This window comes from Stylophora pistillata, chromosome 5, assembly GCF_964205215.1.
Source record: "Stylophora pistillata chromosome 5, jaStyPist1.2, whole genome shotgun sequence".
Classification (NCBI taxonomy): Eukaryota; Metazoa; Cnidaria; class Anthozoa; order Scleractinia; family Pocilloporidae; genus Stylophora; species Stylophora pistillata.
The window spans coordinates 26545241-26569105 of record NC_142523.1 but is presented as its reverse complement, the minus strand read 5'-3'; the positions used below and the strand labels follow the sequence as shown (position 1 = coordinate 26569105).

At 37.9% G+C, this 23865-nt stretch overlaps 4 protein-coding genes and 1 long non-coding RNA gene across 11 annotated transcripts in view; 2 read left to right on the top strand and 3 right to left on the bottom strand.

Annotated features, from left to right (window-relative positions):
* LOC148731120 (uncharacterized) overlaps positions 1-23865 on the bottom strand; it is a 203410-nt gene that overhangs the window by 111663 nt on the left and 67882 nt on the right. The gene's annotated exons all lie outside the window — the stretch shown is intronic.
* On the bottom strand, positions 1163-7797 carry LOC148731129 (methylglutaconyl-CoA hydratase, mitochondrial-like). The gene is made up of 5 exons (XM_088760064.1): positions 7519-7797; positions 5453-5704; positions 4180-4418; positions 3158-3205; positions 1163-2869 (listed from the first exon to the last, which is right to left on the bottom strand). The coding sequence occupies exons 1-5, from the start codon at positions 7535-7537 to the stop codon at positions 2792-2794; spliced, it is 636 nt and encodes a 211-aa protein (XP_088616190.1). The 5' UTR covers positions 7538-7797; the 3' UTR covers positions 1163-2791.
* LOC148731128 (target of rapamycin complex 2 subunit MAPKAP1-like) lies at positions 7880-18467 on the top strand. 5 transcript variants are annotated; one of them, XR_016001199.1, is made up of 7 exons: positions 7880-8095; positions 8307-8571; positions 9479-9585; positions 13161-13197; positions 16905-16981; positions 17448-17509; positions 18408-18467. XR_016001199.1 is itself a non-coding variant. In XM_088760069.1 (7 exons), exons 2-7 carry the CDS (start codon positions 9547-9549, stop codon positions 18224-18226), a joined length of 294 nt encoding a protein of 97 aa, XP_088616195.1. In that variant the 5' UTR covers positions 7880-8095; positions 9479-9546; the 3' UTR covers positions 18227-18467. The 5 variants fall into 5 exon arrangements, 3 of the variants coding, with proteins under 3 accessions (XP_088616195.1, XP_088616194.1, XP_088616196.1); XR_016001198.1 differs by having other exon boundaries at positions 18391-18467; XM_088760069.1 differs by lacking the exon at positions 8307-8571 and adding an exon at positions 12655-12708 and having other exon boundaries at positions 18202-18467.
* On the top strand, positions 15045-16733 carry LOC111336249 (uncharacterized). The gene is made up of 2 exons (XM_088760737.1): positions 15045-15077; positions 15223-16733. Exons 1-2 carry the CDS (start codon positions 15045-15047, stop codon positions 16549-16551), a joined length of 1362 nt encoding a protein of 453 aa, XP_088616863.1. The 3' UTR covers positions 16552-16733.
* Positions 19899-23728, bottom strand: LOC148731127 (uncharacterized). Of its 3 annotated transcripts, XM_088760051.1 has the most exons (8): positions 23087-23724; positions 22816-22998; positions 22590-22631; positions 22026-22430; positions 21264-21364; positions 20953-21130; positions 20686-20843; positions 19899-20463 (listed from the first exon to the last, which is right to left on the bottom strand). In XM_088760051.1, exons 1-8 carry the CDS (start codon positions 23262-23264, stop codon positions 20452-20454), a joined length of 1257 nt encoding a protein of 418 aa, XP_088616177.1. In that variant the 5' UTR covers positions 23265-23724; the 3' UTR covers positions 19899-20451. The 3 variants fall into 3 exon arrangements, with proteins under 3 accessions (XP_088616177.1, XP_088616178.1, XP_088616176.1); XM_088760052.1 differs by lacking the exon at positions 20686-20843 and having other exon boundaries at positions 23087-23725; XM_088760050.1 differs by lacking the exon at positions 19899-20463 and having other exon boundaries at positions 20484-20843; positions 23087-23728.

Sequence of the window (23865 nt, the reverse complement as noted above, 5' to 3'; positions counted from 1 at the left end):
TTGATGATCTAAGCGATTACAGAAATAGAAGTGTGTGATGTTTCCATTTTTTGATGAAGAGCTTTCCCTTGAAATACGTCAATCCGGCGTGCCTGGGAGGGTCACGTGACCGAAGTTAGACTGAGATTTGAAAAGAACTCCCATGTTTACTAAGTTTCATTTTGCCAGCATTAGTTCGTTTCTCTGTTGAAGGGTTCCTGATCATATACAGTTAATTCTGACCTACAGATACCCCGCTAGTACTCTCGGAAGCTAAACTACGACTAAAGCTACAAATAAATTTAAAAAATAAAAAACCCACTATTACATTAAGACAAATGCTTCATGAGGTCCCTTTCAGCATTTTGGTGCGTGTACTCATGTTACGGGAAGTAAAACTTAGAAAAAAGATAGGCTTACTTATTGCGTGGTTTGTTTGTTTGTTTTTGCAATTTTATTTAGAGTTATGCCGAAAGGGTTGAAATGGTCAATGTGAACCTTTCTTGAATCCGTTGGTCTGTTTACTTCAAGTTTCTCCCCAGATCACTAAGCCTCCGATAACCCAGTCTGTAACCAAAGGGTATCCAGTCAACCTCAGTTGCTGAGCCTCAGGTGTGCCAAAACCAACCATAGTCTGGGTTTTTAATAATAGTGACCTCCCATCTGACATCAATCGAACCGATCACTATGGAGAATCGTTGCTAGAGTTGCCAAGTGTCACAAAGAAGGTGAAAGGCACTTACAGGTGCGAAGCGAAAAACAAAGCAAATACTACTAGTTCCTCTGCAACACTGCGTGTTTATGGTAAGTTTAATAATAATGATAATGATTACGATGGCTTTAACGATAGCGATGACGAAAAGAAAGACGATGACAATGGAGAAGGGAACGGATGTGTAGATAAAGCTGTAGTCATTTGGGAGGCGAGAACAAACAAAGAAAAGAAATAAAAGTGACGGCGCTATCATGGTTAATTGATACGAATGACTGTATTTACTCCGTTGATTAAAGAGATGCGCGCGTTGTTTGAGAAATCGAGCGGGTAAACTTTTTGGCATCCTCACCTAACGCTTATTCGCGGTTTAATGACTGAGACATGCGCACTACAGGCATTAAAATTGCAACAAACATGCAAACACTCAAAGATAACGAATACACAATATGAAATAACATCTAAAACAACTAAATCACAATCCTTTTTTTAATAGTAAAATGGGGCTAAACACGAAGCCGTTAGATAGGAAAACGTCAATCTTTGACAAGTCCTGCCTAGCCAGGTCCGAACATCATTATTATCTGCTGTCAATATGGGGAAATCTTTTACCACTCTTAAAATTTGATATCAATGTACCCCTAAGACAGGGATTTACTGATTGAACGAGGAATAACAAGTCAAATAGTTGAATTCATTCCAACATCATCTTATAGCAGGAAAAAATATGAAACCCCTTTTCAATAGTATCCAAAACGGCTTTTTCATAAAAATATCTTATGCTAAGGATTCAGTGACTGAAAAAAGATTTGGTGATGAATGGAATTCATTCGAAGAACGACAAAAAAGTATAGCGGTGTTTTAAAACTACCCTTTGAATTGTCTACGTTTTCCCATTATCTTTAAACTTTCGCGTAGTTTGTCCAAAGCCCTTACTACTCTTAAAATGCCGAGTCCTAAATCATTTCAAAAATAAAGCTCAACAAGCGGTATTCCTTCCCAAAATTTTATCAGATGCTGTTTACTGGCATCGGTGATCTGATTTCCACTCAGATCAAGTGTTGGTGAGTTTACATGTTAGTGTCTGTAATACTTGACATAGACTGACAACACCGGCATCGGTGATCTGATTAGAACCCAGATCAAGTGTGGTGAGTTTACATGTTGGTGTCTGTAATGCTTGGCATAGAATGACAACACCGGCATCGGTGATCTGATTTCCACCCAGTTCAACTGTGGTGAGTTTACATGTTGGTGTCTGTAATGCTTGACATAGACTGACAACACCGGCATCGGTGATCTGATTAAAACGCAGATCAAGTGTGGTGAGTTTACATGTTGGTATCTGTAATGCTTGGCATAGACTGACAACACCGGCATCGGTGATCTGATTTCCACCCAGTTCAACTGTGGTGAGTTTACATGTTGGTGTCTGTAATGCTTGACATAGACTGACAACACCGGCATCGGTGATCTGATTAAAACGCAGATCAAGTGTGGTGAGTTTACATGTTGGTGTCTGTAATGCTTGACCTAGACTGAAAACACCGGCATCGGTGATCTGATTTACAGTCAGATCAAGTGTGGTGAGTTTACATGTTGGTGTCTGTAATGCTTGACATAGACTGACAACACCGGCATCGGTGATATGATTCCCATTCAGATAAAGTCTGGTGAGTTTACATGTTGGTGCCTGTAATGCTTGGCCAAGACTGACAACACCGGCATCGGTGATCTGATTTCCTCTCAGATCAAGTTTGGTGAGCTTCCATTTTGCTCCCCTTTTAGAGGCTCCTTCATTCACTTCAGATTCTCCCTCTGCATCGATGTATATATTCGATACATATTCTCCATACAGTTTTCTATGTATTTCTTAAGGTGCTGACAAGGAGAATTGGTTTAACAATCAAGAGCTTGTTTAGTTGGTGATCATTTCCTTTATTCTCGTAACCTTAATGTTTGATTCAGGGGTGATATTGTAAGGAGAAATTAGATGCCGGTCACTCTTAAGGAGTCAAACAGTTCACCAGAGTCTTTGTTCTATTTTCCAGTTGCACATTTACTTTATCGTGTCCATGCTTTTCTGTCATGTTATTCTCTTCACTCCCCTGTGTATTGTGGTGTTCTTTTCTCTTTGAATGCTTTAAGACCCTCAAGTCTGTCTTTGGTGGGTATAACCTGATGGAAGAAAATTCACAACTTTTGACTCATGTAAACATTGTTTTACATAATTTCAATTTAAATACCAAAACATTGTTTTGTTTGACAATAACAGTACAGACCACCCAAACCACTGTGTTTTTCACCACAATATCAATGTCAAATAAAACGAGTCTTTCAGTGCATGGCATGTTGGAATATGACACATTGACATGAGTAGCATTGTGTGTACTCTCTTATCAACAATGGCAAATTAGCCAATTAGATTGCGACATTACTGCAGTAAAAAAATATTTGCACCCATACCTGAGCATAACAACCTTCTTCAAATAACATGGCTGACATGAGGTCAACCTGCAGAAAGAAAGAAGACACAAATCACATATTCTGGGAGCAAAACCATTTCATTATAACAAAACCTTGCTTTATTGAATGCATTCCATGGTTGAACATCAGCGTGCATATTTTCCATACTGTTCTCTACACATTTCTTATACTACCATCAAGGAGGATCTGCTTAACAGTCAAGAGCTCCTCTTGTTTGTGATCAATTCTTTTATTCTTGTGACCTTGGTATTTGATTCAGCACTAATATTATAACGAGAAAATAGCTTCTAGTCACTGTTAACTGAATGATTAAGGGGTTCAACTTAATTACCTTGCAAAGGGTGTCATGATGATACAAAAAATGCTGGTTACTTTGAATAAACTTTATTTTTCCTGTTTTTTCTTACTTGTCAGACTTGTCTATGTATGTAGAAACCTCAGATGTGATCATGAGATTTGAGAATTTAAAAAAATGAAAGAGAATCAAATAAGGGAAATCATGTAACTACTCATTGATCATCAGTTGTAACCCTTTTAACCCTAGCATGATCAGTCCACAAATTCTCCATACTGTCCTCTATACATTACCTAAGGTGCTGAAAAGGAGAATTTGGTTAACAATCAAGAACTTAATATTTAGTTTACGATCATTTCCTTCATTCTTGCTACCTTAACCCCTTGTTAACGTTAACTGCCAACCCACTGAGAAATCCTGTGCCAACATAAACTGACATAGCATTTTTCCAGAATTCTAGCTTGTTTCCAGTTTCAGAGGCCAGTTCAATTTACCTCTCCAGTGCCAAAGATTTGATGGTTACTCTCTAACTTTTGATGTGTTGAGAACGTCATGTAGGCACACAAACTGCAAATTGAGTGACATACTGAGTAGGTCACACAAGCAGTGAAGAGGTTAATGTGTGTGATTCAGTGGTGATATTTAAAGGAGAAATTAGCCACTAGTCACTCTTGCAGATCAAAAGGTTAAAAAAGAAAGGACTTACCTGGATTCCCTTGTTAACTGCTAGTTTGGCCATCCTCACAGCAACAGGTCCTTGGGGAAGAATTTCTTCAGCTAAAACAAGGGCTCTTTGATATGCTGCATCACCAGTTTCAGTTTGTTCAGCAACATAATCAGCCAAACCTATTTCTTCAGCTTCTGTACCACTGATTACTTTGCCTGTAAAAATCATCTCCTTGGCTTTTGAGAGACCTATTAACCTTGGTAGACGTTGAGTACCTCCTAAAAAAAACAGAAACCCACAGGCTGTCAGACCATTTTGCACCAACTTTGTCAAGTGTGACCAAAGATGAAAATAATTAATTGTTTTGAACTAATTCTACCATCAATTATTGTCTGACGTGAAAAAAAAGAGTTACTTATTATGTTCCAGAATGCTGAAAATCTTGTCTCAGAGAGTTTAAAATTTCAAAATTTTCAGGGGGAGCATGCCCACAGAACCCCCTCTCTTTGAGGAACCAGTTGCTTTGCAACCATCACGCTTGCAACACAACCATACAGGCTGCCTACTCAGTTCATATCATACATTTATTACACCTTCTAATGACAACCCTGTAAAAGCTCTGTGATATTCATCTCAGATGTCAAGGCTGAAATACCAATAGCTGACTTACACACAAGACTTAATGAATGATGCACTTTGTTTGTTTTGGAAAAGTGGGATTTAAACCCTCTAACTCCCAGATGTGATCATCGTGTAACTTCTTCCCATCAGTTCAATAGTTATGTTATCATCTTGCACTGGGTTATGAGAAAAAACAGGCTTATCAGCCAGAGGGTGTGATCATGATCTAACATCAAACTCTCCCCTCTGATTTCCAAGGAAATGTAGTGTGGTTAGAGGAGAGAATTGCTACTTTGATCTTGGGAGTCAAAGCATCAACCTTTAACTCCCACGAGTGACCAAGAAAGAATTTCTCCTCATTTCTCCATCAATTAAAAATCAAACAGAAAAGTGATGAGAATAAATAAAAATCTTCATTGGTGGATTAATTACCAGTAAGTTGATGCAAGACCAAATTCTCAGAACTATAACATCAAATGAATTGTAGGACAGGACCTCTTCTGAATTGTCATTGCCTATTGTTGTGAAAAGTTAAGCCTACCAAATGCTAAGGAGGGGGGATGGGTGAGGCAGCTTGTGATAGCCTAAGGGAAGAGGAGTTAGGTTGTTTGTGATGGCCTTCTATTCCATCCAGAAACAATGAAATTCCTAGCTGCCATGGATAAGTAGCAGAATCTTATGAAAACTCTACCTGCCCCAGGAATAATAGCCAAACGAGTTTCTGTCAGCCCTACTTTAGTGTTACTTGCAGCAATCCTAAAGTCACATGACAGGGCCATTTCAAGGCCACCACCGAGGGCGTGGCCATCTAAAGCGGCAATTGTAGGCATTGGTAGGTTGTGTAGTTCCATTATTGCTGCCCGAGCCATGGATACAAATGGTCCAACCTCATGCGCTGCCATTTTGGCTCTCTCTTTGAGATCAGTTCCTGCACAAAAAATACCTGGGAGTGACAAAAGATAGAAAAACTTGAGTAATACCTACTGTAATAAGGGTTCTACTACAAAAAGAAAAAAAAACAAGCATGAGATTTTTTTAGGTCTAGAATTCTACTAGTTGACAAAGCACTGGTCTACTTGTGTTCTTATCCAACACTGTCTTTCTCTAATCACGGGGATAAATAGTGCTCACAAATTAATTGCAAGGAAAACTTGACAAACTTGAGTTGCCAGGGATGACCTGGCATCTCCTTTGGAAGATACCATGATATCCTACCTGCAGCTGCCTTCTATCTAAGTATGCAACAATCACCAGGAACTCCTTCCAGGAACTCCTTTCTAAATCCCACAGGGATCAACGAACGGTTTTCATTCCACTAATTTATTCATTTTTTTCTCGTTGCCATGTTCCCAATAATAACATAGCTCCATTTTCTGCCTTAAAAAGCACACACAACCCACATTTTAACCCTTGCGAACTAAAGGTAGGAATTCCTAGGAATTCCAAAAAAACCTAAAAATTCCTAAAAATTCCTTGTTTATAGCCAACAGGACTTGGAATTCCTAGGAATTCCTGGGAATTCCTAGGAATTCTTGAGAATTTCTAGGAATTCTTAGGAATTCCAACTCAGAGCACCTGAATGACTTCCCTGAAATACTGTGAATCTAAAAACTTGCTGGAAATTCCTAGGAATTTTTAGTAATTTCAGGAGTGTTTAAGAATTACTGGAAATTTTAGGAAAACTTCAAGGCAACTAATATTAAATAAATACATGCATTATCAATGAAATTTACCTACATGTTCAGGTCAGGTTTACATGTTAATTATTTAGTTTATTAGCTTCGCCGACCAGCAGGGACACCGCAACAGCTTGTGCCAATTACTGCGGGCCCAGTAAACCCACCCATCCCAACCCAGGGGATAGGACATCAATCACGTACAGTTATCTCATATGTGGGAAATTAACATCACGAGAAGACTAGAATATCTAACCATTTCTTGATGTTCTAGAAAGGTAGCAAATTCTTCTCAATTATTTTAAGACCTTGAGTGTTGGTCTGGCAGGGGCTCGAACCCTCGACCTTGGCACAACAGTCCAGCGCACTATCCATTGAGCTAACTGGGTGGCGGTTAAAAATTTGCTATTATATATTAACATAAACATGAAGTAATATTAGGAAGAAATTTCTTTTCTTTTCTTGAAAACTTCGTAAAAATTGTCCTCAATTACAGCTATTCATTTAAAATAGTCCAAGTGAATTATTAACTTTGGTTTGACACAAATTGTGAATAAAATCTGTTGATTCTTTTTCATGAAATGCAAAAACTTGGGTTATTTTTATTGCAATAAATAGTATCAGTCAGCTTTGACTTAATTTAATGTTGTTGTAACTTCTTGGGATAAAAGTCTTGTGTGTTAAAATTCAAATGTAAGCTGTCAAGCAGTATCTTCATGCTGTTGTTTGTTGTTGTTGATTCTGCAAGTTGAGATTGAGAGATTTCTTCTCAATTTTGACTCAACACTCTTGTGGGTGAAAGGCTTAATTACAGTTAAATAATTGATTTTTTAATCAAATTCTTAATGTAACTGTAATAATTAATTGCAATGAAGCTATCCCAAACTGCAGACTAAGCAGCTGTAATTGTCTTTTTCTGCTGGGCTCGCAGCATGCTTAAAACGCGACTCAAATAATCCTGAAACCTTTAGCTCACTGATAGATTTAATTGTAAAGCGTAAGCTTAAGAAACTGTGGCATGCAAGTGACCGATTCGATTCTCAGTTTTGATCACGTACCAAATATCGCAATTTGTACTCACCACAAACTTTCAGAATCATTAGCTTTATAAATAGCCGCTCGACCCTTGTACCGACCAGTCGATAACTGTTGTCCCTGCTTTAAGCTTCACGGCGCTGACAACTTGCTTTTCATCAATTTAACAACACTCGCGCTATTCTCGTTTTCCCATTGATCAACGATAAAACCCATCTTTAGAGATGTCGTATTTGCAAAACAGTCGAGAAAAGAAATAACTTGCGCACGAGCGATCAACCGATGAAAAGCACATTCAAAGATGAGCGCCAAATGAAGGTTTCTTTGTCTACAACCCACGGGCATGAACACGTGGATATTTTGGGAATTGCTATTGGCTTGTAAAGAGAATCTGTTGGCTTGCCCGATTGCAGTCTTAGGAGAACACGCATGGTTCGGCTTGTTGACGATGGTTTCATTTAATAAATCAATGGTTTGAAGATGATATAAATAATGATATGAACTCACTCAATGTAGAAATAATCGAGAAGAATCGAACGTACTACAAATGCACGATTTGTGGCCGAAAGCTGTCGAGGAAACGAAGACTCGAAACCCTGACTTGAGTTGTGTTCACGGCAAAGGTGAGAAACAACACAAGGCAATCACAAGTTCTTTGAATGTGATTACAAACGTGTTTTACCCTCATTATTATAACCGATGGATACCACCTTATGAAGTATAAGAGCTACCTAGATGATCATAGTGTACCAATACCCAAATCAACGGAGCTGGACCATAACAAGCATTCATCGACACCGTCCAACGCGGCCATCTCGATTCCTTTAAGTCTAGATCTTTGACGCTAATCCACTGAGCTTAAATTAGCGGTGCCAACAGTCAAGTGCGTCTCATAACGAAGAAACATTTGTACAAGAGAAGAAAGCGATTAGAGTATGTTAGAATTCTTGCCCACAAACGAATGTGCGCATTCCGAAGCATTGACCCCTGCTTATGATTATGTTTATGTTTTATGATTTTGGCACATCTGCGGTCATGAGAGTCATTTTGCATCGCAATAAAAACTTTTTATGATTATGGAATCCAAGAAGCCTTTCAGGTTAGAAAGCAAATCTGTGATATGAGTGCATTGGATTTAAATGGACAATTTGTACTTAATATAATTGACTGCTGCTTTATGAAAAAATGCATGTTAATGTTAGGATTTACTAAAACTTACTTTAAATAATAAAATAATTCCATGATAAACAAATTGTTCAGGTATTTACATCTCTTGGTACATTCTGTTTAGCACATCTTTTATTGAACCAAATTTTAAGCCTCTAAAATTACTCCTTATCTTAAAACCTTCACATTCAAGGTATTAGAAGTTCTTGGAATTATTTGGATTTCAGGGTTATTTAATTTGCCTCAAATTCAATACCCAGAAATTCCCAAGAATTCCACCCCTGTTAACTTAAAGGTAGTTTGCATAGCTGAGAATTCCTAGGAATTCCTAAGAATTCCAAGTCCTCACAAAACTGGAACATTCCTTTCCCAGAAGTTCCCAGTAATTCCAAGCTTTTCAAACCAGAGCTTATTTGCATAGTTAGGAATGTTTGAGAATTCCAAGTCCTCACAAAACTGAAACCTTTCTTTCCCAGAAATTCCCAGTAATTCCAAGCTTTTCAAATCAGAGCTTATTTCCATAGTTGGGAATTTTTGAGAATTCCTAGGAATTCTTAGGAATTCCAAGGAATTCCCAGAAAACTGGGAATTCAGTTCGCACACTACAAGCATTACAATCAATTGAAAACCAAAACTACTTCTTGATGGGACTTGCTCAGAATTTCCCTCTGTCACACGCTTGTGACGAGATGAAAAGGTTCTCACTCTATTTCTTTACCCAGCTTAAAACCTACCATCTTTCTTATTCTATGTACTAAACTTTAACTTCTGAATCAGTCTTTGAAAATTACTACATAAATATTAAACTATTATGATTAACTTCTGATTTGCTTTTTCAGGAATGAACCCCAGCATGGCTTTTCAAGAGTCAAAGTAGACAGTATGAATGTAAAGATGAAACAAGTATATGAAAAAATGGTCAGGAAGAGAGGATTACGAAGAACAGGTTTGAAAATATATATTAATTAAGCTTCATGTCTGCTCAGAGGGAAACTGTCAGTTAGAAAAGGTGTTTTACATTTTCCTGCAAGTCTCAATGTCTCCCAAGGAGAATTAAGTCAAGGGGAAGAAAAAGAGAGTTCAGGGAAAACAAAATGAACTGTTTCCTGACAGACCTGAGAGGCCTTGTCATGTATTCAGTTTTTATTTCAAAAGTACATGGAATGAATAATGCACATACGTGCGCATGCTTACAAGAATCAACCACATACACTACAGGCCTGTTTCTCAAAGTCCCGGTAACTTTATGGGCCTGTAAAACTGTTCTGTTTCATTCAAGATGGGGATTTCAAAAGTTTTGAAAATGATACAATAAAACTATCAACTAGAGAAACTAAAAGGACTGGTTTGGGTGCCAGCTAGAACCTGCTTTCCCATCCTTCAAATTTTAATTTTAAAACATAGCTTTGGGCCCATTAAGTTACCAGTTCGCAGGACTTTCAAGAAATGGGCCCCAGGTCAAGTGCTTTGTTATGCATCCAGAGGACAAACAAGTAAACAAGCAGAAAATGCTTGTTAATCTAATGACAGTGCAACTTTATTTCTTCGAAACACTGTAGATATACCTTTAAAGAACTGTATTTTCCTGGGCCTTCTGCTCAACCAGTTATTTATTTCATCTTTTTGGATAAAGTAGGAAAGAGCTACAGTGTTTTAGCCAAGGGCTGCTCCCATAGTGTTTTCTAGATATTCTAGTCTTCTCGGATAGGGACGAATAAATGGAGGTCCCATCTCCTGCAGGGTTGGGGTGGGAGACGTTAATTTCCCACACACGAGATTACTTTGTGATGGATGTCCTCTCCTGGGGTGGGATGGGTGGGAAGGTGAGATCGATAGACTGAAGCGGCTGCCAGAGGCGCCTGATATGCTGATGTCTGTTCTCAACCTTACACTGCACCCGTAATTCAGTCTCTCGGCTGCAAGTGGTCAGATATAAACTATATAACTATAACTATATGAATTATTAACTAACTAACTAGAACCAGTGGAGAGTTAGCAACAGGTTAGTTTTGCCTGGAATTGCTGAGAAGTGCTAAGAAGAGCACTTATAATTATCATTATCCTACATTTAGATTAACTGCAAACCTGGACATTGATCACATCCAATACATGTAACTTGCTCAGGATACAATTTTTGACAATATCCTGTCAATATTGTATCCTGGTCATGAGCAGTGTACATTTTAATTTATACAGGGTCATGTGATTATGAATCAACCAATCACAATAATTGTGTTTGGAGCAAGGAAAATTCTAGGTGTATACAACAGTGATCTTTCTTTTACTGAAGAGTTAAAGTCAGTGAGTAAACTGGAGGCATAAATCCTTGAAGCTTATCAGCTAAATGTACACTGCTTGTAACTAGTGCAGCTTCTTGCAGTTGTGGCAGAGTGGAAAAAAGTAAACCTTTTGAGAAAAATAAGACAAAGTTTAAATTTAGAGACTGACATTTATCAACAGACTGAAGAACTTACCTTGTATCAAGGAATACCCTTCAAGAAGATTCAATGCACTTTTTGGTAGATTATTTACAAAAGTGTTGAGTATAGGGAATTACAACTGATAGGTTCTCACCACCAGATTAGATCATCCCTGATGAAGGCACTTAAGACAGGAGTGTCGAAATGTTGGGTCTATGAATTGTAATTCAGACAAACCATGTCTGATTGTCCACCTGGTTGCCTTGTGAACTTGAAACAACATTGTTTTGAAATATTAAGTTCTAACTGACCGAGTGTGAGGGCCACACTGAGGAATATTGGCAATATGGCCCAAGGTTCATATAAAAATGACTGAGGGACAATATTCCTAAGTATGGCCTTGGGCAAGGGAGGTTAGTAAGCATCGTTAGTTTGTTATGTGGCACTCTGAACAAACTTGATGTTGAGTTTGAATTCCAAACAAAAATACAATGCTTATGACCTGTTAAGGACATTAGCCAGAAGGCTCATTTTTTGATTGATTATTGATTAGTTCACTCATTTCAGAATGATCTTAGATAGCCACATAGTTACAATGCTTATCTGTTTTTCTGTATTTCTATTTGTTTTGTAATCGGACCTTTCAGCGTTACCACGCGCATATAAAAGGCAAATTTAGCGTCCCTTTAATCAGTTCTTCGTAAGTTCTGAATAGCCTTGGTAAACTTTCGCCCTTTCGTTTTCTCAACCTCTGGCACAAGCAGGACCGATATGTGAGTACCTTTGTAACTTTGTTTTTTCCTCCCCAGTCTTTTCAGTGTTGGGTGACAATATACAAACAAATATTGCAATGATCTGTATAGATTTAAGATTTAAAGGCTAAATTCGTGCCAATTTGCAAGTCAGTGAACACCCATCATTTAAATAGAACAATGGGCTGTTTATCAGTCATCAAAACTCTTTTAATTTGTTTCCAAACTTTTGTTCTGTTTCACTTGTATTGTTAATCTCGTTATAGACTTTAGAGCCCAGTATTTAACATGCAATTCTTTGATCATGTATTCCGCGGCTTTTCGTTAGATTGATAGAACTTCGTTGTATTGTTGTTTCATTTTATGATCGATCGTTCGATTGATTGATTGACGGTCAGAATAATCGTTATTTTCGTCATTGACTGTGGTTCGTGGTCGATTGCCTTTCAAGAATAAAGATTCGTGCAAACAGTCAACTTTGGGTTGTCATTTCGATCAGTAGAATAGTCCCAAACACCTCGTTAACCGCGTTTTGGAGCGACACGCCCTTGAACTTTAGAATTTAGATTTTGGTCGCCGTAAATGCTTCATGACCATTTCTGTGGAGAATGATGTGGATGTCAGTGGCTTTTTTTTTCGGGGAGGGATAGGAGTTTACTTAAATGCGCAAATTGGTTCTGAATTACTGTTGATCTTATGGTACTTTTGCCGATCATTTTAAAAGCAAATCATTACAGTACTGTGTAGAAGCAATTTAAAAAAAAAAGAGTTTACCAGAAAATTTCAACAAACATTTGTAATGATAAGTTTGATTATACCTCACAGAAGTCTTTTCCCCCTTAGGCTTTCCAAGGTAGTACAGAAAAGCTCAAGATATTTTTAACAATGCTACCAGAGGTATTCATGGTCAATAACCTCAGTTTATGTTATGCAATGAAGACTGACGCATATTTAACAGTTTGATATAAAGTAACTAGTTTATTAACCATTCAATTCCTAACTGAGGATTATTAATTTTCCCCTCTAGCTGCTTCACATTTCCTTGTAAATTGGTTAGGGGAATTTGATGTTTGATCAAGACAACAACCTCTACCTGATAAGCTTCAATAATATCTTTAACTGTTTGTTGAATAATGCATGAATATTATCGGGATAAACTACATGTTTATCACTTGTGTGGGTTAAAAGAATCTGTACATTTACTGGTTCACTAAGATTTTATGGCCATGATCTGATGGGTCCTCAGTGTTAAGTGTCACCTGAGATAAGTTGAGGTTTGAACTGAGTCAAGAAATGAGTGATCATTGCCAGAACTGACTTGATATTTTATTTTATGCTTGATTCTGCAGGAGGAAAGAGCCATGCCAATGATTGTCACAGTCTCAGGTATAGAAAGAAAAAACATGCACAATTAGTGGTAAATTTTTTAACTAAAAAAATATGAGTGTACTTTTTTGTAACCCTTTCACTCCCAAGGTCTGATTTATTTAGTAATTCTCCCTACTGTCTGCCATAGAATTCTTGTAATGTTAGTTTGGAGAATTTGGTGTTGGGTCAACTGATAGCATAATTATTTTTCTTAAGTTTATTCTCAACACTTGCCTGCTTGATATTGTATTGATATTGTAAGGAGAAATTCTGTCTTGGTCACTCATGAGAGTTAATGGGTTCATGGCAGAATTAAAGATTAATTAACAATTATTCCACAAGCGTGCATTGGATATGAGATGATAGTCAGCCAACGAGGTGCTACGCGCCTCGTTGGCTATAATCATCTCATATACAACAAGTGTGAGTGGAATAATGATTGTTTTATTAAAATGTTGAATTAAGTTAATGAATTTTATTACATTTTTAGCTCCTAATCAGAGAATGTTTAGAAATACATTTGATGATAAAAATTAACGGTAAAAAACTACGACGTTTCGAAGTCTGCATGACCTCATTATCAAGTAAAATGTTAAAACTGATGTAAAATTGTAGCTCAGAGATTATATACAAATAAAATGTGATAACTTCATTAGAATAATGAGCGTTCATTGTTATTGGTGTCAGATCGTGCAGTATATGTTTAAATAAATACTTTTGCACGTATTGAGTCAGACTGCGTGTTTAACTTTGGTTTTTGTTCGCGAATGAATAACATTTCGTGGATTAGGCAGTCCATTTTCCCGCGGCATTTCTTGAGAACGGAAAACATTTTCCCCAGGCCAGCGGACGCTACACCGTGGGCCTCCCTCAGATGCTTGCCAATGACAGAGGCTTTGTGTTCTTCTATGCGTTGATGAAGATGGCGTGTGGTATAACCGATATAATCCGCATCGCACGAATCACATTTAAAAGTGTAAACAACGCATTGGTGGTTAATTAAAGCGGGCTTCTCTTCTTGTATCTTGAGCTTTCCCTCGATCTTACGACTCGTGAAAACTGGTTGTAGGTCAGTTCCGATTTTCCGGCCAAGATCTTTCAGCTGATGTCTTACTGTGTCGGCCGATTTTTGGTCTTTAAATGGTAAAGTTATTCTGACAGGTTTTTGTGTAGCCGCGTCAAGTTCAGTTGGGGTTTCGTGACGGCTTTGGATCGTAGAACTCGTGTACCAGGCGATAGCTGAGTTGATGAGTTTCACTGGGTACTTAAGCTTAGTAAACATCCGCTTGAGATGCTGGCATTCCTTCGTAAAAGATTCTTTCGTTGATGACAGGCGGTAAGCTCGGTTCAGCATTGTATTCAGCAGAGATCTTTTGTAACGCTGATCGACATGGCTCTGGTAATGTAAGAGCAGTCCTGTATCAGTTGGTTTATGATATACGCTTGTTGTCAGGTGGCAACCGTTTTTCTCAATCATCATACCGAGGAATGGAAGCTTGTTGTTTTCAGCAATTTCCATTGTGAACTGTATGGCAGGATGGCATTCGTTCAATGTTGAAAGGAAAGCTATTGCGGCTTGAATATTTGGCATCGTGGCTAATGTGTCATCGACGTACCTTTTGTAGAAACTTGGTAACTTGTTGTTGCGATCCAGTTGTTCTTCAATGGAGCACAGGAAAACGTTTGCCATAAGGGGTCCCAGGGGCGAGCCCATGGCCACACCGTCCACCTGCTCATAAAGATGACCGTCGAACTGAAATAGCTGATCTTTGGTTGCTATTCTTAAAAGTTCGGTAAGACCTGTCTTTGTGAGGTTGAGACCATGCGTTTCATTAAACCAGTTGTTTTTAAAGGCTTTTTCAGCGATGATCTCAATAGTCTCGTCGAGTGGCACGTTGGTAAATAAAGCACATACGTCATACGACACGAGAATGTCATTCGGGTTGAGTGGTGTTTCCCTTATCACTTCGGCGAAGGAGAAGATATCGCTACACTATCAGCACACTATCAGCGATATCTTCAGCGATATCTTCACACTATCAGCGATCACTTCAGCGATATCTTCAGCGATATCAGCACACTATCAGCGATATCTTCTCCTTCGCCGAAGTGATAAGGGAAACACCACTCAACCCGAATGACATTCTCGTGTCGTATGACGTATGTGCTTTATTTACCAACGTGCCACTCGACGAGACTATTGAGATCATCGCTGAAAAAGCCTTTAAAAACAACTGGTTTAATGAAACGCATGGTCTCAACCTCACAAAGACAGGTCTTACCGAACTTTTAAGAATAGCAACCAAAGATCAGCTATTTCAGTTCGACGGTCAACTTTATGAGCAGGTGGACGGTGTGGCCATGGGCTCGCCCCTGGGACCCCTTATGGCAAACGTTTTCCTGTGCTCCATTGAAGAACAACTGGATCGCAACAACAAGTTACCAAGTTTCTACAAAAGGTACGTCGATGACACATTAGCCACGATGCCAAATATTCAAGCCGCAACAGCTTTCCTTTCAACATTGAACGAATGCCATCCTGCCATACAGTTCACAATGGAAATTGCTGAAAACAACAAGCTTCCATTCCTCGGTATGATGATTGAGAAAAACGGTTGCCACCTGACAACAAGCGTATATCATAAACCAACTGATACAGGACTGCTCTTACATTACCAGAGCCATGTCGATCAGCGTTACAAAAGATCTCTGCTGAATACAATGCTGAACCGAGCTTACCGCCTGTCATCAACGAAAGAATCTTTTACGAAGGAATGCCAGCATCTCAAGCGGATGTTTACTAAGCTTAAGTACCCAGTGAAACTCATCAACTCAGCTATCGCCTGGTACACGAGTTCTACGATCCAAAGCCGTCACGAAACCCCAACTGAACTTGACGCGGCTACACAAAAACCTGTCAGAATAACTTTACCATTTAAAGACCAAAAATCGGCCGACACAGTAAGACATCAGCTGAAAGATCTTGGCCGGAAAATCGGAACTGACCTACAACCAGTTTTCACGAGTCGTAAGATCGAGGGAAAGCTCAAGATACAAGAAGAGAAGCCCGCTTTAATTAACCACCAATGCGTTGTTTACATTTTTAAATGTGATTCGTGCGATGCGGATTATATCGGTTATACCACACGCCATCTTCATCAACGCATAGAAGAACACAAAGCCTCTGTCATTGGCAAGCATCTGAGGGAGGCCCACGGTGTAGCGTCCGCTGGCCTGGGGAAAATGTTTTCCGTTCTCAAGAAATGCCGCGGGAAAATGGACTGCCTAATCCACGAGATGTTATTCATTCGCGAACAAAAACCAAAGTTAAACACGCAGTCTGACTCAATACGTGCAAAAGTATTTATTTAAACATATACTGCACGATCTGACACCAATAACAATGAACGCTCATTATTCTAATGAAGTTATCACATTTTATTTGTATATAATCTCTGAGCTACAATTTTACATCAGTTTTAACATTTTACTTGATAATGAGGTCATGCAGACTTCGAAACGTCGTAGTTTTTTACCGTTAATTTTTATCATCAAATTTTTAGCTCCCTTTTAATATTAAGCTGAGGCATACACTTACCATAATGGCTAAGCCAATAGAAAGTCTTGAATTGCATTATCCAATGATCCAGTTTTTAATAATATGTGATATTGCACAAAATGTATTCTGATAGAACTGATATTTTTTTCCTGCTCAACTTAAACAGGAAGTGCCTGTGTGCAGGACTTAATTGGAATTATCTTGTACAAGTATACAAACCAGGGATTACAGCCTCCACTCAAGGTACAAAATTGTTAGTAGCTATTTTGAGGGACTTTTGGTGTAGTTAACAACTATTCACCGAAGTGGAGGTGGTTAGGGGTGGATATTTACTGAGCTGCAAAGCGGCGAGGTAAATATCCTCCGCTAACCACGGACACTGAGGTGAATTGTTGTTTTAGTATATACTAAAACAGTGAGATAATATACACCACCAAAAATTAATTGGAATGATTTCTTCCCTTGCCACGGATGCAAACCGGGAAGCCATTTCTTCCTGAGTTGCTCAGAGGTAAATAGCAAAGGATATTCGGAGTTTGACTAGCCAATCAGAGCACGCCTTGAACGCTATCCACTGTTTTAGTATATACTAAAGTATGTTAACTTTTAAACCTTATCAATTTTTCTTAAAATATCAGTCAGTGCAAAGGACAAGTTATTGGTTTTTGTCCAAAGGAAATTCAAGATTTCTTTCTTATATTGATTTCAGAATGATGTCAAACCTTTTTGTTTGCATATGGCTGAGGATGATGGAGAAGTGGAAATTTCCAGGTATACCCATACAGTACATTTAATTCCACTTCTTAACTCTCAGAAATGATTAAAGTGTAACTTCTCGCTAGAATAACCTTGGAACATCCAACAAACAAGTAATAAGCATACTCCAACTTATGAGGTAGAAGTAGCTGTTTTGATCAAAGACCAAATTCTTCGGTGTAGCTAACTCAAAAGGAAATGTGTAGCAGCCAGAGGGGAGAATTAACAAACAGATCTTGGAGTTGCAGGGTTATAATTTATTTGCATCATTTTTACCATGATTCTAGGACAGGGCAAAAAATTAATTTGGACAGAAAGTGGAGTAATAATATGGCCATATCATACTGAATGCCCAAACTTAGGTTTTATTCATGACTTTTAGTCTTGACATGTAATGCGACAGACTTTTAAGCGCTCCAGATTTAAAATCAGATAAAAAGCACTTCCAGCAATGGCTTTTCTTATGTTTTTCATCTTTCACACAGGCCACATTTGATTGATACCATTTTGAGAAAGACTATTATAATAGGATGTATCTGAAAACTTAAGAAGCCAAAAAACTCAAAAACTAAATTTAGCAGACTCTGGTACCTCACTCAATCAAATTTCACAAATGATACAAGTAGACATTTTTCTTATTGTTTGTGTTTTTCCTTGCCACTTGGGGACTCTGAACAACACTACACAACTTGAAAAATATTCGTAAGTATTATATGTGAAACCATGGAATAAGGTGTACATGTCTAGAATAAGAATAAGATTTATGTACAGTATGATATATAGTCATGAATCTGCACCAATCATTTTAAATTGCTTCTCTGATAAAGTATCAATTTTCTCAGGCTTTATTATTTTTAATTATTCTTAGCTGTTTGTGTATCATTATTTCTCTCCAGTTTTTTTTGCATTGTAGTGCTGGAGAACAAGGAGCCAATTACAAACATTTTTTTTCAATTGTCTGGCTTTGGTTCAGGTAACTCAGCCAAAATTGACATTTTCTTTAGAAGAATTGAGCCAATTGTGTTTTTTTTTTTTACTAAAAAAGTGTTATATTTTGATAGCTTTCCTCCAATTGTCCCTTTCCTTTTATCACAAACCATAAACTTTCCCCTTTGCTCCTGGTTTTGCTGATTAGATGTTGAAAAACGCCATGGCCACATGATTGTTCCCAGCTTAGCATATATACACTGTACCTTGCCAAAACCCAGAGGCTTAGGATTGTCTTTCCCTTTCTCTCCTCTCCCCACCCCTCTGAGGGTTTTGTTCTGGCCTTCCCCCTCTATCCTCTTTCCCATCCCCCCTTCCCCTTCTCCCTCTTCTCTTGGAATTGTCAGTCCCCCCTTGCCCTCCATTTTCCCTCTCTATCTCCTCCCCCTTATCATCTCTTCCCCCCTCCTCCAAGATTGATATGGTCAGTCCACTTGTTCCCCCAGCCCCCTTTTCAAGAACTAAACTGATGGATAGGAGGGTAATCTCTGCAATACATGTTTCTGCTCAATATTGTGTATTATTATTATTTAATACAATAAAACAGAGGATAGTGTTTAAGGTGCACTCTGATTGGCAACTCAAACTCCAGATATCCATTATACTAAAACAGTGGATAGCATTCAAGGCGCGCTCTGATTGGCTAGTCAAACTCTGAATATCCTTTGATATTTACCTCCGAGCCACTCGGGAAAAAAAAGGCGTCCCGCCCTTGTAGAATCAGACACTATTTATTGCCTATGTAAATGCTATGTGACTGCTCTATGTAAAAAGTAGGTACAGGGTATTAAAGTTCTATGTTTAAAGTGAGAGAGGGTGTTATTCAAATTGTATGTAATTGCTATGACTTTTGCTATATATTTTGATAAAAAATCCTATTTTTTTACTAGTCAAATGGAACCTTTACATAGTGTAGGTAAAAGCTATGTAATACACATTTGAGCAGGCTAGCTTAGGAAACTATAGATAGCATATAAATAGCATCTACATAGGTTTGAAATGCCAATTCACATAGTATTTAAATAGGAGCAAGCTGAAGCTTAGACAACTGAAAATAAACTTAATAGCCTTTTAATAGAATTAAAATAGAGTAAACATAGGTAACCAATTGTCTTTTTAAGATGAGTTAAATACAATTTATATAGCTTTTTAATAGCATCAATGAACAAGGTAAGTACTAAATTGAACTAGTGATCACACACCTTTTAAATAGATTTTACATACCATATACATAGTGCTAATTAGGATTTGAAGGAGGGGTTTGTTGATTAAATTATGCACTTGAATGGTGTGGACCATGCCACAAACCTATTTAGGCAGGAACATGCATGTATTTAGAGAATTGCATTCAAAGTTGTTATAATATAATCATTTGCTGGTCGAAAATATGCTTATAATCCAACAAAATCAAAAGGTGCAATATTAAATTATAAAATTTATTACCTGCACATCCGTCTTTTTTGTAACAGGAATTACTTTAAATTATTTTACAGACACTTTTCAGATAAAAAGGTAAAATATTATGTACTAAAATGTGTCAAACATATTGACCCTTTAACTACAGAGATCTGAAAACTAACTCACTCAAACGAAAAACTTTGTAGTCCACCATTGGTAGTGCTGAAAATACGTAACAACGCTGTAGTCAAAAAGGTGACAATAATTAAACTCTAGTCTTTGGATGACTTCATTACAACTATGATTTTACAGCTAGAGTACCTTAGTTTACAATAGCTGGGATTTACCCAGATACCTTATTCTGCAAAATCAGGTTCTGCTTTGACTTTTCATAGTTACTGTAATATTCTCCCATCAATAACCGTTGTCTATTGATTCTCATAACACTTGTGAGTCGAGCTTGTAATTTCCTTGTAAAAAGGAGTGAATTAAAGTATGTAATCCTGAACAGCCAATGTGAATTTGTCAAAAAAAAGAATGATTGAGGATTCTTCTCATTTTTCATTGTCATCTCATCTTGCATCCTTTAAAGAAAATAAGAGAAAATTTTCCTTTACAAACATTTTTCTATTTCATTAATATCAATTACAAAAACCTTTGACCTTCTAATCATATTTAACTAGCATTATTTCCTTCCTGACACTTAAGGGAAACAATTGCAGTCCTCTTTGCAATTAAATTCACTAAATGTTCATTGGCCATATTTATCATGACATGCTTTTTCATAACAATTTGTCATTTGATACCTTCTTTTCCTGCAAGGAAATAATGGTATTACACTTCATTCGCATGGCCTGCTTTATTCCACTGCGAGAGAGTGGAGACTGTGCAGGCTTCCTGTCATCTCCATCTTTTGTTTTTCTTGGTTTTGGCTCTTTGGTAAGTTTCGCAACCATGGAAAAATCTGCAATTTTGTTTAAATGGAAATGTTATTTTAAAAACAAACATGACATTAGGTATTCAGTTTTAATTTGAATTCAACTATGTAGTATTTATGCAATGTACATATATACCAGTAATAGCTTCTATGACATCCTGGTCAAGTTCATGCAGGCGCCGTCCTTGAAGTTTTTCCTTTGGGTAAAATATACCCAGCAAGGCACAGGCAAGCCCTGTTCTTGTACTTGCGTTTTTTACAGCTGCCTTTACTTTGATGGGGCAGCACCAAACCCCATTTGATATCTCCTCCCACTAAAATTCAAAGAAAATTAAATGTATTAGGGCCTGGTTCAACCATACATGATAATTCATTAGAGCTTATGGTAGTTAAGCATGTGTGCTCTTCCTCAATCAATAAATAACTATTTGAAAACTATTAACTTACATTGTTTGCCTGGCCAACTGATCTGGGAAGTTTGCCATAGTCTACATTCTCCTGCAAATCTCCACTACTGCTTGGAATGGGCTGCAAAGCCTTTAGTTCCCCTAAAATAATGTTAAAAACATCAATGAAGTCTCTGTTTTCATAGGGTTGGAGTCATAGTAGGCCTAATGTTTAATATGCAAGACTACTGTTCAAGAGCTCTTGTTCAAGTGCTGGCTAGGGTACTACCAGGTAATTTTGGGAAAGAAACTATGTTGAGGTTGTGGAAGGCATGGTGGCCTCATGGCAGTGCACTCAACTCCAGATCGAGTGGTCCGGGTTCGAATCCAGGCCAGGGACATTGTGTTGTGTTCTTAGGCAAGACACTTTACTCTCACAGTGCTTCTCTTCACCCAGGTGTAAATGGGTACCGGCAAATTTTAAGCTGGGGGTAACCACCGCCTGCGATGGACTAGCATCCTATACAGGGGGGAGTAGAAATACTCCTAGTCACTTCATGCTTAGGAAACCAGAGTTAAGCACCAGCCTGATGGGCCTTATGGTTCGTAAACACACTTTACTCTTATGTTTAAGTTCTGGGTAACCTCTGAACCCTCCTTTTCATGACTCAGTAAACTATTATTACTATTATTACTATTATTATGTTCCTGTTGTTTCCTCAGCCAGGCCTTAAATGTAAGTAAATGTAGATATTTGAAATAAGTCTATTATGCATAAGCAATTAACTAGTTTTAAAGTTATTATTCTATGGTTATTACTTACTGAGCTCTTCTAATGCATTAGCTAACTCCTTTTTTGTATTAGCTAACTCCTCTTTTGTGTCTTTCAACTCTTCTTTCAGCTCTTCCTTTTCCCCTCTGCAAATAGCGCTGATGCATTTTGGGGGCGGGCGGTGTTGCTTTGGTTGTTTTCTTCCAAAGTGTGAATGTTTGGGAGGGTGGACTGACTTAGGCAGAGAGGGCTCTGAGATGGGGCACACACCAAGAGTCTCCGAAACTACCAGTTCATCATGTTGGGGCTCTGAGGTGGGACACGCACCTAGAATCGCTGAAACTACCAGTTCATCATGCTGGGCACTGATATTTTTTCTTAATTCACTTGCAGTTTTTGGTGCTTCTGTTGTTCCTCCTCTAGCAGTAGCATTAGCTGATTTCTTACTTTTCTTTGCTAGTGTGAGAGTATTAATGGAAAGAGAAATTACACCTTTGGTCATGTACAATGTTTCGCTTGTCTTGCTAACTTTTATTGTAAGGATAGAGCAAAATTTACCACGACAAAGTTAAATGGAAGAGTATCTATCTAAAAACTACAACTTGAAATTTTTACCTGAACCACTCTTTTCTTTGACTGTTGGAGAACGATTCGAGGCTGAAACCGAAATAGAGCACATTATCCTTACTAAGGTGTGGTCATGAGATATACTTTGAAAGTTATATTTATAAAACATATTTATAAAACATGAAAATAGAATTTCAGTAACATACAAAAACAACTGCTTTTTCAAAATTGTTATGAAATTACATGCAATCGGTCAAAATGACAGACACTGTACCATCACTTTCTTCATTTGTTGTTTTTTGCTCATCGACCATCTCTTCAAAATCTTCTCCGTAACTTTTCCTTTTCCTGTTCCTTTTTGGAGTATTACTTGTTTCCACTTCTTCAAATTCCTCCTCACTTACACAGCTTTCACGTAACGTTTCGTCGACTTCCTCTTCTGCACTCTTTTTTGAAGCTGATAATTAATTGATAAATGAGATCAAAACAAGTCAAGTCGACACATCAATTAATGAATTACGAAACACAATGTGTGAATTACATACCATGAAGCGATTTGATTTTGCCTCCCCAAATGTGCTTTTTGAAGAGCATATTGACTGTTGCACCTGGCTCCATTTTTTCTCCGTTCATAACTGTGAGCTTCTTAGTTGATTGAACATCAAGTTCTTCTCTTTGAAGTACCACACCATCCTTTGAATTCCACGCGATCAATGAATACATCTAAATCGGAAAACATTTTTAGCTTATACAAGCTTAAATAAATAAACCACTCGTACTGTCCTAACTTATAAAATACGAGGCCAAACGGTAACTGGTCGCTCAACGGTCAGATGTCTCACGTATTTAGACACGTACATATGAATTTACTCCCATTTCCCTCAACCTTAGATTTTTCTAAGTTTTTTCTTTTGTCCTGTTTTAATCCTCCCTCTCTTACAGTATGACATATTCTACAATGACCTTTTGCCAAAGGAGTTTCTTATCTTGAAGATAGCTATTAAGACGTATAAAATGTATAGCGCGATTTTCATTCGGCTTTCTCATAGCTATACTGAACAAATCTCACCTTGAAGATATCGTGCTCATACGATATCGTTTGAGTTAAATGAGCTACATGAGCTACATGCAACGACCTTACGCCAAAGAAGGAGTTTCTTACCTTGCAGGTCGCTATAGTTTAGAACTTTTCGTCGAGAAGCTGATCGCAAAAACGTTAAGCGACTTCGTTGAAACAAGAGTTCCCACGTGTGAAGGCAAGGCAAAAGTGACCTCAGATCGTAGGTATGCATTTCAGAAATACCGCGATTTTCATTCGGCTATT

Coding starts and splice junctions, on each gene's coding strand:
- LOC148731128 (XM_088760068.1), top strand. CDS start 9,547: ATGAAAAAATGGTCAGGAAGAGAGGATTACGAAGAACAG. Junction 12,709..13,160: donor TTTTAACAATGCTACCAGAG/GTATTCATGGTC, acceptor TTGATTCTGCAG/GAGGAAAGAGCCATGCCAAT. Junction 13,198..16,904: donor AATGATTGTCACAGTCTCAG/GTATAGAAAGAA, acceptor CAACTTAAACAG/GAAGTGCCTGTGTGCAGGAC.
- LOC148731129 (XM_088760064.1), bottom strand. Junction 4,419..5,452: donor GGCTATTATTCCTGGGGCAG/GTAGAGTTTTCA, acceptor TGTTTTTTTTAG/GAGGTACTCAACGTCTACCA. Junction 3,206..4,179: donor CAGTTAACAAGGGAATCCAG/GTAAGTCCTTTC, acceptor TTCTTTCTGCAG/GTTGACCTCATGTCAGCCAT.
- LOC148731127 (XM_088760050.1), bottom strand. CDS start 23,264: ATGTATTCATTGATCGCGTGGAATTCAAAGGATGGTGTGGTACTTCAA. Junction 22,431..22,589: donor CAAAGAAAAGAGTGGTTCAG/GTAAAAATTTCA, acceptor CTCTCACACTAG/CAAAGAAAAGTAAGAAATCA. Junction 21,365..22,025: donor TAATGCATTAGAAGAGCTCA/GTAAGTAATAAC, acceptor ACATTATTTTAG/GGGAACTAAAGGCTTTGCAG.
- LOC111336249 (XM_088760737.1), top strand. CDS start 15,045: ATGATCTCAATAGTCTCGTCGAGTGGCACGTTG. Junction 15,078..15,222: donor TCTCGTCGAGTGGCACGTTG/GTAAATAAAGCA, acceptor TCACACTATCAG/CGATCACTTCAGCGATATCT.